General features: G+C 31.6%; 1 protein-coding gene across 1 annotated transcript; it reads right to left on the bottom strand.

Moving 5' to 3' along the window:
* Positions 1-4,202: 4,202 nt before the first annotated feature.
* pix (ATP-binding cassette sub-family E member 1 pix) lies at positions 4,203-11,375 on the bottom strand. Its single transcript, XM_035377497.2, has one exon. It carries the CDS (start codon positions 11,310-11,312, stop codon positions 9,507-9,509), a length of 1,806 nt encoding a protein of 601 aa, XP_035233388.1. The 5' UTR covers positions 11,313-11,375; the 3' UTR covers positions 4,203-9,506.
* Positions 11,376-11,402: the final 27 nt, after the last annotated feature.

The following is an 11,402-nucleotide window of genomic DNA, read 5'->3' as shown; positions in this document are numbered from 1 at the left end:
TCCCCATCAGACGTTGCTATGGAAATCAGGCGACTACTTCAACAAGCTATCGTTCTATTTCTCATTTAAATACACCCTGCCCGGGCAGGAAACGATAGAGAGACTTCAGACGTTACTGATCGGGTCAGTCTGATTCTATCATGACGCCTGGAGTCCTTCTATTGGCCTCTTTCTGATCCTATATTTATAGTTGTTTTCGGCTGTACTTAACTTTATATTAACTCATATTTCTTTAAAAGGGTTCCTAGTATTTAATTATAAATCTTCTTAAAAGAGGTTTTTAAACTTGGCCTTAAAACTATTAACATTGTACAAAATTAGAGAGCTGTTTTAGGGAACAACATACCAAATACGATCCAGTGTTATATTTGAATTTGCCGCCCGGGGCAGGAACCCCGGCTTGCCCCCACTAGATCCAGGACTGCACTCTAACACAATGTGTCGGCTTTCATTTCTAAAATGCCTTTATTTTTTTCCGATATCTTACATGATTTTAGAGTAGAAAGAATCTCATCATTCGGCTTTTCTAATGTAAACTCAATTTGTTTCTTTATGTTCAACTATCTGGAATTTTCATCTATTAGGCAATTTCCAATACCTAAAAAAATCTTAGAATAAATATTTAAACAAAAGGAATAATAGAAAAAGTAAAAAACACGAGAAAATTTTGAGCAAATAATTGGAGATGGAAAGAAATCAGAACTGTGATGAAAACGAAATGGTTCGATTGTAGCAGAGCCCACACACTTGTCACGAATGATTTTGGTTGGATTCTGCACTTTCCCAGTTTGTCGCCAAGAGTGTGGGCTCTCCTAGGATTTTACCAATGAAATTAATGAGTACTACATTAAAAGAAAATGCTAATATACTATATCAGCGATAAGCAGGAAATTAACTCCTTGAATAGCATGACCACCTTTATTTGGTCATGAAATGTTTTGTCATTTGATATATATTTGTTTATAATTTAAAATATTTTGTTTCTTATTTTCTTCAATGATGTACATATAATCTCAATAAATGGAAGTTGGTGAAGCCAAAGACTAAAAATAAATAATTAAAAAAATTTCTAATCATCTGAAATGTTGGAGAAAAAATTAGATCCAATGCTCACCCTTTTCACTTATTCAAATGACATTCCAGTGAAACAATGAAAATATTAATACTGACTGGTAAGCATCATGCATAAAATCTATAAATATTACCTCGTTTCCTGCAGAAATTTGCACAGATATTTCATAATTGATTTCTTCATTTCGACCTTAACACAACTTGTTACAAGTAGTGTGTTATCCGGCATTACTTTGAAACAAATAATATTCACTTGTTTTTCCTTGAATAACCCTTCTTGTTGACATCAAGGAAAGAGCGTACCAAATGTATTTTTTAATTTCTCTCAATAGCCATAAATTTCTGAATTCGAAAAATCAATTTCAGCGGAATATCTGCTATCGATTCCATTGTAAACATAGCACATGCAGATGTTGTTCTTAAACCACGTAACCACATTTTTTCTCTTCTCTCGCGGAATGTATCTCATTGATGTCATTACATAGCTACTTCGGAGGTTAAATTACCAAAATTACCACATAAGGTTCACAATTATGGACTTAAAACAATTAGTTCATATGTAAAATAATCCTTTCTTAAAAAAGAAATGAATGGGAAAAATTTCCAAACTTTTTCACTTATAACTAAAAAATATAATTGATTAAAATGCAATTTTTTTATTAAAGATATGCATTTTAAAGAGTGAAAGACAGCACATGTATATCACATTGTTGTTATTTCTGTCTTCATTGGCCACTGAGAGTGCATATTTGTCCATATGTAGGATAATAATTTTACGGTGGAACAATTGTATGATAATTGCAAAATTTCACACCCTCATATAAAACAAATAATTTTACAAAAATTTTATGGTTGAGATTTTATACTAGCATTTTGCTTCTTCTCCTGAAAGCATCCTCTAAAGGTCAGTTTACACCTGTCAGAGCAGCTCGGAGCGAGTCGCTCCTTATGATTACTTTGACAATGTAAATGCTCACTTCGATGGAGTACAAACGTAGGGGAGATGAGTCGGCGCTTCCGTTTCTACTTTGAACCTGTTGAGAAATCTCTCCGGGCAGTTACTCCGAGCAGCGTTCGCAGGGACGTCGTGACAGTGAGTTCTATAATCCGAAATTTAACGATAGCCAAACCATGGCATTTTTTAATGCATACGCATCTTATGAAGTGTTTTACTTCTATAATTATGTGAGCTTATATTCATTTTTCTACAAGCATCCCTACATGAGGATGCAATAAATATATGATAAACTATAAAAATAAAAAAAAAAAAAAAATTATGAAAAAGATATGTAGATCTGTTTTATTGGGGATATTTAAATTTCTTGCTTTGTATAAAAACACTCTGGGCTATAATTTGTTACAATTCAGCTCGGATGTCTGAGTGCAAGTACTGAAGGTGTATTAAGGTTTATACAAATTATGCTAGATGAATTCTAATCTCCTTAAACTATCCGTTTTAGCATTTTAAAAGTATAATCACTATTACGCATTATTAATTTTCCTGATATCACTTTGTGTGTTGTCCAGAAACACAATTTTAGTAGGATCCAAAAGTAAAAATGTGCGATAAATATCTTCATCTTGGAACTATGTCATAATATATGTTCTTTTACCTGTGGTAATATATGTAATGCTCCCAAGTTTTTTGCTACTTCTTATTTATTTAAGATTTTCTGAATAATTAGGTAGATATCATACAGTTTACTTCTATCGTGTTAATGGTAGCTTTGAATAAATATTCCATGTGTTAATTTTGCATTCTTCTCTAGAAATAACACAGTTCCAGTCAGAACTCTGCATAATTAATTCATGTACAGAGAGCTACTGATTCTGTGGATTCTGGATGAATAAATATATTCTTTCTATTAATAAATAATAAAACACATTATTACTTTTACATTATTTTGTAAATGATTAATTAGGTGTAAATAAACAGTTGTATATAGTAGAAAAACTTTGTTAATTTGACTTTCAGTAACCACAGTTGACTAAATAACTTCTCTCAAACTGAGTTTCTTTTAAATTCTTTTATCTGATATGCAATAACGTTTTTGTAACTTTGGACATTCTCGTCCAAAATTCATTTAATAGCTCATTTGATACTCCTAATTCATCGCGGCAAGCTACCCAATCACATACCCATTTTTTTTTTCCTCCCAAGAGCAGAAATTAATTTGTTTGAAACTGCTTCACAGACTTCAAGCACTGCAGCCTAAGAACATCTATGTATGTTCAATGCATATTCTTTCCTGCAGCTGCGACGTCGTTATCCATTTCGTAAGCAAACGGAGGCGAGTTGTCAGTCCACTCTGATTGGTGTAAACAATCTATCAGAGTACCGGTCCGTTCATTCGTTTTGAAACGCCCGGACAAGCGGCTCGCTACGAGCAGCTTTGACAGATGTAAACTGGCCTTACGATACACAATAGCATAAAAAGACTTTTAACTAATAATTACATTTAACTAACAAAATATGATTTTTAACTAAACTTTCTATATTACCAACTTTTTAGAAATCTAGTAAAAACTGAGCAAAAATTGAAAGTTGGATGATTTTTAATTTCAATTTAAGAATACCTTACTATATATTTTTCAAGCACATTCTCCTACATAAGCAACATTAAATTACTATAATATAAAAATATTAGAAAAATTATGTGGAGTACATTTTATAATAACTGGATTAGATACTAACAAAGTTCAGATAATTAAAATTCTGTTAAAAATAAAGTACTCTGTAACAAATGTCAAAGTGAAGTTTTGATGCAAGCAACTGGCTTGTTAATTTCAGTGAGGGAAAAAACCACACATCTTTCTTTCAGTGTTACATCCAGTATACAAGTTACGCAAAAACATTAGTTTCCCAAATCAAAGAATACACGATAAGCCTATATAAAGAAATTAAGAACAAGATGTGGCCATTTCCATCATGAGAATAAACGTTTTTAAATAATTAATATATATATATATATATATATATATATGAATTAATAAAGGTTTTCAGCTCTGATGTTCTACACATTATAACCATCACAATCCTTGAAAAGGAAGTTTCTCTGGCTTTATAAAACATTTACCTATTCATACTTCATTCAAATGATGGAACAGGATTCAATTACTTAAGAACCAAATATTTTGACAGTCATTTATTCTGAATACATTTTAATCTCAGCATGAGGAACAGCTTGAGTATAGGACCCCATTGGCGATTTTTTGGCTTGGTGACCAGAAATGTTGCCAACCCATTACATAAGTAAGTAGGGGCACATTTTAAATAATAGTATTGAAAATACAAGTTTAGCCTTGAAAAAGTAGATAAAATTGAAAACAGATGTTAGAATGCACATTTTAACAAGAAAAATTTTAAATACAAATTTAGAATATATATTTAAACAGTGAAACTGGAAATAAATAAATAACGGCATACTTTTAGCAGTCATACTGAAAATACAAATTACAAGCTGTAAAATTGAAAATAGGAGCTCAGAATACATGTTTAAATTAAAAATATGAAAATAGGAGTTAAGAATGCATGTTTGAATTAAAAGTAAAGAAAAGTTTGAAAATACACAAGTACATGGAGGCATATTTTAAGCAGCAATATTGAAAACAAAGTTTTAAGTTATAAAACTGAAAACATGAGTTCAGAAGACATGTTTAAATTAAAAATAAAAGAATGCTGAAAATTTAGTAAAGTTTACAAAATCATGGTAAATTTACAAAGAAATCCTATACTCTGCCCAATTTATGTACCGTATATACCTGCGTATAAGTCGAACCCCCCACTTCGACATAAAAAATTCGTAGAAAATAAGAAACCTGCGTATAAGTCCACCCCCCCACTTCCGAAATCGATTGAGAAACTACGAAAATTTTTTTTTCGAGTACTACATTTATTCAAAATCATCTGAGAAAAAAAAGTAAATATATCCAAAACGCAGGATAATTGGGGAAAATGATCGTATATAGTAACCTTCTAGAATTTGTTCCGGAAAAGATTCGCATACGTAAAATCTATCTGCATTTTCCCTTTTTAAAAGTTAAAAGAAATATTCAAAACTGTTCAGTTATTACATGGGCTATTTTTTTTAATTTTGACGTGTACGCCTGTTAACAAAAGTATTTCATGAATGAACAATAACTATTATAAAGACTTATACGTACGTAAAAACTATCTGCATTTCTCTTTTCTTGGCGAAACTTTTTTATTGCTCGATATTGATCGGTAGTTCGAGGCCGAAAATTCTTTGGTTTAATCGAAACTTACTCTAGTTAAAGTATGAAACTCTGTGATTAGTTCGTCACATAATTTAAGTCATGAAATTACTTCAAGTAAGTGACTTATTTGATAAGTCATCCAATTTGAGTGCGGGAAGAAAACAACTGCATTATATAAAGAAATTTTTGAACTTCCGATTCTTTTAATTTTTTTATGGCCCCGCGTATAAGTCGACCCCCTCACTTTTGAAGTATTTTTTTGTCCAAAATATCTCGACTTATACACAGGTATATACGGTACCTTACAATTTCTTGAATACATCAATATTTTACTCCTTTGAAGAAAATGACGCGGAAATGCGACAGGGTTGCCGAAGTGGAGTATTCTATAGTTTGCTGGGTTACCAGAAAAACAACCATCCAAAAAATGCACCAAGCCAAAAATCGCCAATGGGGTCCTATACTCAAGCTGTACCTTCATCATTTTTTTTTTTTTTTCCAGCTTTAACACATCACATAATAATTGATTTTATTCACCAACAGTAAACCTCACAAAGGAAAGCAAGTGATACAGGATTATTTTCAAATTACAAAACAGCACCATAATGACCATTACATTTTTGTTTTCATTTTACATCCTTCATAGTTAAAAAAATGTGCTTTTGGCTTACAGCTCATACAATTAATGCCTACAGTGCAGAATTGCCCACTTCTTTATTTGGCACTTTTTACAAGAGTAAGAAGAAATGGATTTTTGACTTTTTAAGTGAAAATAGGCCGATGTGTACATGGATAAAGTCAAGGGAGTGCAAAATGCCACTTTTGTGCAATTCTGGGATGTTTTTTTAAGTGAACATAGGTCTATGTGCACATGGATACCGAGTTAGTGCAATTCTTAAAAACGCGCCAAGCACTGGGCGATTCTGCACTTTCCCCCAATTAATTTCCATATTTATTTCTGATATTAATTTCTTGTGGTTAGCTTATAAATGAGAAAATACATACACAGATAAGAAAATCACACTAAATTTTCATAATTGTACTAAAATCAACAACTGAGGGCCATGTTTAAAAGGTAAAAGGAAGCACTTCCGCAGACAACCCGGTAAATGTAAACATCGCCAACTTTGGCGATAATAGTTCAAACCTGGTAACCTATCAGATTCATCCTATTCGCTTGTTTGAAGGTTGCAACCATTTCTCTTGAGTTCATTTTGTTGAATTATCACTGTCGTTATTCGCATTTGGAGATTTATATTCTTCTTATTATTTATTATTATTTTTTCTGAATTTTTTAACAACGAATAAATAGAAATATTTTCGTATAATTAAAGAAGTTTTCGTCGATAGATGCCGGTTCTCGACTCCAATTTTTATGGCGTAAAATTTTAACAAAATACTATATTGTTAATGCTTTTCTAATAATAACCTTTCCGAGGATGGCAGGTGTGACATAAATAACTGATTAAATGGAAATAAAAAATATTATTGATTATCTAAGACGACAGAGTAGTTTGATGCATCCCCATGGTCATCAAAATTAGCAAACCACTGTTGGTGTAAGGAATACAGTTCAAATAACTCTTGAAAAATAATAAAATGTATAAAGTTCTAGTTTCATTAACAATGCTACTAAAGAAAATTTGATTGCTGTTGAAGGTTATTTGTATTGTGAAATATATTATAAAAAAGGTTTATTTTCGTATATCACGTTTAACCGGTTAGTTTTACATTTGCATGCTTATTATCTGTGAATTTTTACTACCGTATGCTTAATAGATTGCTTTGTCTGCTAACTTGAACTTACATGCACTAAAAATCACGTTTACGGCTCATCGTGGATGAACCGCGAGCTTGGCGAGTAAAAATGCAACGGCGCCAACGGGTTCTGTGCGGATGAAAACCCAGGTAAAATAGTGCTACAATAACAACAGATGATGATCTGCTAAAAATATGATTTAAATGCAAGAGGCAACATTTACTTATGGCTACAGAAATTAAAATACCAATTTAGTTTATAGCATTTGCTGTACAAAGAAAAAAAAACATATAAATAACAGTAAATTATCAATTATTAATTTTATTTTAAGACAATACATTCACTGATTATTTTTACTGAAAATGAAAATATTGGTACATTCTCTATTTCCCCATACATAAAAAAGCACATAATACGTCGTTAGGACCCACTGAGAGTTAATAATATGAAGATATTAATTAATACTGTTAAAATACATAATAAATTATTCAAAAGATTACTGTTTCAATCCTAGAACCTGTAATTTTAAACCCAAACTCTACATAAAACATTCATTATACCCAGCAGCTGAAATAACTCATGTTGGTTTAAACTTCATAAGCCAACACCAATAGTAAGATTTTATGTCTGGTTGCTAGTAAAACTGGTTTTCGTGTGTAGATTGTGAACTTACAAAAACCAGCAATAGTTATGAAATAAATAAAATTTCTTGAATAACTGGAAACACAAAAAATTCCTTCAGTACAAAGTAAAAGTCTATATATAAAAAGAAGATTTTTAATTAATTTGGTTACAAACAAGGAGGTTAGAATAGAAGGAGGGAAGGTTCAACTCAAACGGTGAAGCTTGGCGGCCATCTTCCTGTTATCACCGTGACTTGTGCAAGGAAGTCTGTCATTGCAACATTTTTTTCTTTTCTTTTTGAAGCATGTCAGCTTGTATTGCATATGGATGCATAAATAGATTCTCGAAAAAAATTCCGTGCATTATTTTTCACACGTAAGTATTAATTTTCTTTTTTTTTTATGTAATATGACAACTATGTCAAAAAATATCACAATGTCATGTGGTTTTCTTTCCAGATGTGAAAAAAAGGACTTAAAATAGGTTATTTAATATAACTATAATCAAAATATATTAAATACATTTTAATGTTTCTGTTTATAGCTGGTATCTTCGTTCCTTAAGATACAATGCTACATGGTAGGATTTAAATTGTATAATTTGAACGTTTTAGTTAATTCGTTTTATAACTTTCATGAAAAGTAAGAAATCAATTGTTACTATTTTTATTAATTGTAAAGGTGTTAAATAAAGCAATGCTTTTCTTTATATATTAATTATTATTCATTTTTTAAAGTTAAGATAAACTGTTCTGTTGTTAAAAATTTTTTGTATAAACTTACAAATTTCTGAGCAGTATAGTGATAAAATTAAGTAAAATATTTACACAATTGAACATGTGGAAAGATGTATCCAAAAACTTATATAGGTGTATTTCTGTAATTCAACTTAATTAAAGGCAGTTTCTTTGAGATTAATAAATATGAAATGCGCATAAACTGAAATCAATGAATTCTGTTTTATTTTATTAAGATTTATTTTCTAACCTAAGCGAATCCGTGAAATATGCAGAAACATCATTTTTTAAAGGCTTTAATGTTATGCGCATGCATTTAGATTTCGAACTATTTCTTAACAATTTGCTGTACATAGTAAATTATGGATATCATCTTTATTACTTTAAAACAAAAATTCAACAATAGCGGGGGATTTCATTATAAATTTAACATAATTTTACTGGAAAATAAATGCACGGAACAGCTTAGAAACACGTACATGTCACTGCCGTAATGCAATGTTTTGAAGTCACAAACATGGACGCCGCTTGTTCGGCGGAGTTTCATTCCCCGATAGTGGAGGAAACTGCGAACCCTCCCTCCTTCTATTCTAACCTCCTTGGTTACAAATATATGACACACTGCCGCATTTTTATTCAAAATATAAATAACATTTTAATGACTGCATTGTCAAATAACTACATATAAAAACATTTTGATTATTTTACTTAATTACATAATAAATTTAATCATTCAACACCATAAAATGCTAAAATTTTTACTTCATATTATTTTTAAGTTGTGAAAATAGCATCAATATATCAAAATCTTCAAAAATAACATCATTTGAAGAAAAAATTTTCAGCTTGAATGCAAAGTCATTTATTTCATAGACATAAATTTTCATAAGCTAGAAATAAAAAATAATTGCCTTACAATAAAAAGGAGTGCAATCCAAATTCAAACAAAAATTCTGATATATATATATTACAAAATATCTTTTGTTCATATACAAAATGGAATTGCCGTTTTATTACAAATAATTGAAAACCAACTTACATGGTTTTTTTTTTTATAAAATTTTTCTATCTTGTAATCTGCACTAAATAAAATATTCATTAATCTTCCAAAAAGAAGTAATTTCCACCTTTTTTCTGCTCTGTATCCTTAACTGAATTCAATTTATTGATACGTGGTCGATAATTGTTCGGATCTCGACGAAATGTAATGTTCAGCAATTCTAAGAATTTGTTCATTCCAGCAAGCAATGTTTGTGGAGAATTAGCCATAGTTTCCACAGAAGGTTTACCTTCAAAGACAATTACACGATCTGCCAAGTAAGTAGCCATAATGAAATCGTGTTCTACCACAAATCCAGTCTTTTTTGCATGCAAGATGAAACGCTTTATAACTTTCGCAGCTACTAAACGTTGCTCTGAATCTAAGTAGGCAGAAGGTTCATCAATCAAATAAACATCAGCAGGTTTCCCCAAACACAATACTAAAGCTACTCTCTGCAATTCACCTCCAGATAAATTCCGCACTTCTTGGTCAATGATATTATCTATTTGCAGTGGCTTCATAACATCAGCAATGAACTGAGGATGAACATAAGCATCACGTACTTTCTCATGCAGCAATTGACGAACAGTTCCTTGAGACTTCGGTGATATCTTTTGAGGTTTGTAGCTAATATTCAATGGTGGAACAGAGCCCTCATCATCTGGTTTCAGCTTCCCAGCCATCATTCTGATAAATGTTGTTTTGCCTGTACCGTTTTCTCCTAACATTACAATGATTTCTGAATCTGTAAATGTACCAGGTTCGACAGACATTTTAAAGTTACCTAGGGTTTTCTTCATTCTAGGGTATTCATAACGGCACATGCGCTTTATTTCCTCTTCAGATGCTGTTTCTGAGACTTTGAAAACTAATGAAACGTCACGGAACCTCAGATTCTCAGTTGGAACAAAACCATCGAGGAAAATATTGATCCCTTCTCGGACAGAAAAAGGCATAGTAACTACACCATATGCACCAGGAACTCCATACAAACAACAAATAAAATCAGACAGATAATCTAGAACAGAAAGATCATGCTCAACTACAATAATATACTTATCAGGATGAATGAGATATCTAATAGCTTCAGCAGCTTTCAGACGCTGTTTAACATCTAAGTAACTAGATGGTTCATCAAACATGAAAATATCAGCTCTTTGTATACATACAATGGCACAGGCAAATCGTTGTAATTCACCACCAGAAAGATCTTGCACTTGCCTCTCTCTAACATTTCCCAAATCTAACATCTCGCAAATTAAGTTCTGGTTTTTTAATTCATCCTTTTTATCTAATAATTGTTGAACAGAACCTTGAACTGCCTTAGGTATCTGATCAACATACTGAGGTTTAATGATTGCTTTTAAATCATCCTCTAAAATTTTTGTGAAATAATTTTGCAATTCAGAACCACGGAAATGGGCTAAAATCTCTGTCCAGTCTGGAGGATCTTGAAATCTGCCTAAATTAGGTTTTAACTTACCAGCTAGAATTTTAAGAGCTGTTGATTTACCAATACCATTTGTGCCTACTAATCCTAAAACTTCGCCTGGTCTTGGTGTAGGAAGCCTGTGTAATTTAAAAGAATTTTGACTGTATCTATGAGTAGTATCTTTTTCAAGATTACTTGGAAGGTTTATAATAGATATAGCCTCAAAGGGGCACTTTTTTACACAAATACCACATCCTATACACAGCTCTTCAGAAATGGCCGCAATCTTATCGTTTGGAGTAACTTCAATGCACAGTTTACCCATCCGAACGACAGGACAGGATTTCTTACACTCTTGTTTACATCTCTTTGGTTTGCATTTATCACTGTTCACAATAGCAATTCTTGTGAGTTTGTCTTGAGTTGCCATAGCGTATTTCGGACACGTGCAATGACCAAGATGGTGACGTAAAATAAAGCCGGTTTCCAGAGAACCATTGCCAAATATATGAGTTAAACT

This window comes from Stegodyphus dumicola, chromosome 8, assembly GCF_044657685.1.
Source record: "Stegodyphus dumicola isolate Sdum_Otavi_A_Nest chromosome 8, ASM4465768v1".
Classification (NCBI taxonomy): Eukaryota; Metazoa; Arthropoda; class Arachnida; order Araneae; family Eresidae; genus Stegodyphus; species Stegodyphus dumicola.
Note: the sequence above shows the minus strand (reverse complement) of the source record. Positions and strands in the feature narration are given on the sequence as shown.

Bases quoted from the DNA above. Each gene is read 5' to 3' on its own strand.
- pix (XM_035377497.2), bottom strand. From the start codon at position 11,312: ATGGCAACTCAAGACAAACTCACAAGAATTGCTATTGTGAACAGTGAT.